We start from the raw sequence: 4,306 nt of genomic DNA, 5'->3' as shown, positions 1-4,306 counted from the left end.
TAATTTTTGTACATGGTATGTTGGATAGGTGTTTCATTGAAATTATTGTCAACATTAGTTTGTTAAACTGTAGAAGGATGTGTTATTGTCTTATCATTGTCCAAGTATATTGCATTGGTAAGATCCACTTGTCTTACTAAATCCACAATCTTTGCTTTGATTTTTTTTCATACTTTCCAGAAGCAGAAGTGTGTTCCACTAGAAGATCTTGCTGGAGAGTTTGGAATGCGAACACAGGTAACTGAAGAGCCATTTTATATCAGACGGTTAGATGTTGACATTGGTAAATGGTTTAACGTTTTATTTGCTGCTATATAAAAGTAAGATTCTGTTCTTTATCTTCAGAAAACACAAAAGCTTAGCGTCGCGATGCATTGGTAGATAAAATGGTTGTATGTACGACTGGCATACGTGTAGGTCAAATACACACACAGCCTAGGCTAAGCTCTGCCGGTAGTGATGCCTGGAGGCCAGTTGCCACTGCTGTAGTCCACAATCTGGCCTCGGTTCAGATAGTGCCTAAGAGCGAGGCAATGTCAAGGTCTTCCCTGTTGAAGACAGCAGAGACTCGCTGCTTCCAGATACACCATTTTTTAGCATTGTCAATGAGCGTAAGCCCTTATGGAGCGATGATGTAGTGGATTCGGTCATTGTTTACCATCGGCACACAAAGTTGTCCTCAATGGTGGGGGACAGTGCCATTGACTTGATCCGCAACAGCATGCTGATTCTTAAAAACTGAAATAATGATAGATTCCATGAGTTGTATTCTGTCAATTTATGCTCGAAACCCTGTTGCACTGATGCCACTGACTTGCTGTGGAAGTTCTAAACTGGTATTTAGGATCTGTTCTGGTTTGTGTTTTGCCATCCTCATTGCTGGAGATTGGAGAAACAAAAAATCATGTTCTGTGTTGTACTGTGGCTCCCAAGAAAAACTAGCCTTACTTTTTACTGCACTTCTATTCCATTGGAAAGAGGTTACTTATGAAAGGTACTAACTAGAAAAGAGATTATTTGAAAACCACAGTTTTTCAACAAGATAGAGTGGCTAATCATGGTGGTTCTCAATATCTCTTGCACTTTTGTTCTGTCAAATCATGGTCGTCCATAGTCTTAGTGTCCATAATATCAATGTTCATATCAGAGTCCCTTTTAATAAGATCAGTTCAAGGATGCTTGCATCTGTTTTGGAATTACTATACTTAAGATTTTAGCCATATTGTCTTATGATTGTGTCGGAAATGATATGGAACATAAGTTTGTACTATTTCGAAAATTCACTTTGATTGTTCTGTTTTTCTTTAAACATTGTATAAAATGTGTATTTGTAATTATTCTTGTATAAAATGTGTATGACCTGTGTAAGAGGCAAACATTTGATTTATGCAAACATCTCAGAATACCAGTAAGGCAGCGTTTGGCATTGCGGTGGATTCTCATAATCCCATTTGCCCCATCCTATTTACCCTGTTTTAGTGCTTGTTTGAATAACCACATAACAACATAGTTCAGCAACCACAAACTGAGCCTAAAACAGTGCCTTGTATAGTACTAGAATTTTTTGCGAGGGCCGGCTAAAATGACTTTTTGGGGGGGTGGGGGGGGGGGGGGGGGGGTGGTTAAAATGACTGTTAAGCGGCCATATGTCAGACTGGAAACTGAAACTGTATAGAACTCTTTCCATGTATACCCGTAGACATCTTACGTTTATCACGGTGTTTACTTAGTGTCTCCAGCTTACCAGAAGCATCTAGAGCTAATAGATTTTGAAGACCAGAACTGTTGTGGGTTAATTCCTTGAAAATATTAAATCTCAAGTACCCCATCCCTTTCTATCCCAGTATGTTTCATTGGGATGCTTTATCCATCAAATTATCTACTCTGCTGTGCTTAGAGCTGTGAGCATTCGGTATCATGGATGGCTAATTATATATGATTGATATTCAGAGCAACAGAGTAAATTTTTGGATGTGATCCTGAATTTGACCTAGAATCATGTCTTTGCAAAAGTAATGCCATAGTTATCTTTTCACCTGGACTCTTTGTAAATGTACTCCTACGGTCCCACACCCCCTGTTTTATACCACAGTACCCTGATAACCTTCGTTTGAGTCTTTACAGTTGTCCTGTGTGGCTGCGTTGTGAGTATTTATTTTTTCTGTTTTGCAGGACTGCATAAACCGAATTATTACGCTTGAAGGCATGGGTACGTTGTCTTATTATTCTAACCTGTGATCAATGAATAATGAGCTTCATTCTCATCTTGTCTGGGATCTGGTTGACTCGCATCAGTTGAAGTTCAACCTGGAATGTGCAGCACCCGCTTGGACTGATACTGATAGGCTCGCTTTGGTGTTGTGCAGATAGATTATCTGGCGTGATGGATGACCGTGGAAAGTTCATCTACATATCAATTGAGGAGATGCAGGCCGTTGCAGACTACATCAGGAAGCATGGGAGGGTGAGCATATCACACCTGGCCAACAACTCGAATGAATTCATAGATCTGGAGCCAAAGCCCCTGTATGATGAGAAGGAGGAGAGTCATCAAGATGAAAGCGCCCCGGCAGGCGTAGTTGCGGAGGCCTGATGAGTACTCACGGTCGAGCTTATTGCCCCTGCAACAAAGCATCAATCGTTTTAATTTCTGTGCAAGATCAGGTACATGTTTTCTAGAAATGTTACTATAGTTTGTGCTAACCTTGGTGGCGGCTTGGCATCTCGGACTTGACAAGATCAAAAAGGGTTATTACATCATCGGAAATTCAGAGCTGGTGCTGAAATTTTTCTTTTTTGAGGGGAAACATTGCTGCCTTTTTATTGCCTACTGAGAGCTGGTGCTGATACAGTGAAAGTCAGGTTTCATATACTAGTATTGCCCTGATTTGGCCATGCTTGTAACTAGCAAATCCCATCCATTGATTGCGCTCTTTTGGGAGCCTGTAGGAACTAATGGGAAGGGCCCAAACTAACGACTGGCCTAGCTGATAGCTAGTTTGGGGAGTCATATGATTTGTTCTACTAGCAATCATGGCGTAGCCAATTATATGAAGATGTTGAGTCACTGGCGCCATACCTTTGGCCTGGCACAAGTCAACACACACCGGTGGTCATGTTGGAAGAGATTAAATTGCAGTAGCATGGGGACAGGCGGACAGCTTTCACACGTAGTACTACACTACTAGTACTAGTATGCAGTGTAGTACGTGCATGATTGGTCAAGACGTATCAGAGGCTGGTCCATTTGCTCTTGTCGCCCGGCCATGCATTTAACCATTTGCTGCTGCTCACCTCGCAGGCTGCGGTCAAGCGACAAGAAGCGATATCATCTTCTCTACTCTACCAGTACTCCCTCCGTTCATAAATTAATATAAATCATTTTAGACATTTTAAATGGACTACAACATACGGATGTATCTAGAAACATTCTAGAGTGTAGATTCATTCACTTTGCTCCGTATATAGTCACTTGTTGGAATCTTTAGAAAGACTTATATTTGGGAACGTAGAAAGTATAACTCTTTTAAGAGATTCCACTATAAACTACATACGAAATGAGTGACTTTAAAAGATGAATGAGTGACTTTAAAAGATGTCTATATACATCCGAATATAGTTTCTAGTGAAATCTCTAAAAAGGTAGTAGTATTAACTATTTTTGTATGCAAGTGGTCCATGTAAATTGGTGAAGACGTTTTTCTTCTCACTTCAGAAATATAGGTAGAACTAAGAGCTGCCGAAGTGTGCCTAGTTGGCATCGTGGTCGTGCTGGTCCGGCGCATTGTCGTCCCCCGCCTCCAGCCCCATGAAGAGGTGGTTTTGCTCCGCCTTTTGATGTGGAGATGTGAGCGCTCGAGGTCGATGGTACTCCCTTCGCCCGAAAATATTTGTTCTAAAAATAGTTGTATCTAGATTTTTTTTGAAAAGAATCCGTCCATATATTAATTAATTAAAACGTCATTACAATCGTTCATAACAGCAGGCGCCACACAGGGCGGAAAATTATTAAAAAGAAAACCATCACATCTATTATCGAAACGAAATTTAGCAATCTCATGCGCTACTGAATTGGCCTTTCTATTTATTTTTGACAACTTGAAGTTTCCCAGAAGCCTGATGATGCTAAGTGCTTCCTTCTTGAGGTCTATGAGCGAGAATCTGTCATAACTTTCATTTGCTAGGAAAGAAGCCACAAACGCACAATCAGTTTTCAAAATAATAGGCATGTTAAGAGAAATACCGATATAAAGCCCAGCTAGGCATGCTCGAAGCTCCGCTTCATCCACACCAGAGCATAACCCAA

At 40.7% G+C, this 4,306-nt stretch overlaps 1 protein-coding gene across 1 annotated transcript; it reads left to right on the top strand.

The window, feature by feature from the left end:
• Positions 1-12: 12 nt before the first annotated feature.
• On the top strand, positions 13-2,800 carry LOC125536943 (DDRGK domain-containing protein 1-like). The gene is made up of 4 exons (XM_048700233.1): positions 13-28; positions 74-237; positions 2,173-2,209; positions 2,367-2,800. Exons 1-4 carry the CDS (start codon positions 13-15, stop codon positions 2,591-2,593), a joined length of 444 nt encoding a protein of 147 aa, XP_048556190.1. The 3' UTR covers positions 2,594-2,800.
• The last annotated feature ends 1,506 nt before the right edge of the window (positions 2,801-4,306 follow it).

Source organism: Triticum urartu, chromosome 2 (genome assembly GCF_003073215.2).
Source record: "Triticum urartu cultivar G1812 chromosome 2, Tu2.1, whole genome shotgun sequence".
NCBI lineage: Eukaryota > Viridiplantae > Streptophyta > Magnoliopsida > Poales > Poaceae > Triticum > Triticum urartu.
Note: the sequence above shows the minus strand (reverse complement) of the source record. Positions and strands in the feature narration are given on the sequence as shown.

Bases quoted from the DNA above. Each gene is read 5' to 3' on its own strand.
- LOC125536943 (XM_048700233.1), top strand. The intron at 238-2,172 runs GTAACTGAAGAG...TCTGTTTTGCAG, and splicing joins AGTTTGGAATGCGAACACAG to GACTGCATAAACCGAATTAT. The intron at 2,210-2,366 runs GTACGTTGTCTT...GGTGTTGTGCAG, and splicing joins TATTACGCTTGAAGGCATGG to ATAGATTATCTGGCGTGATG.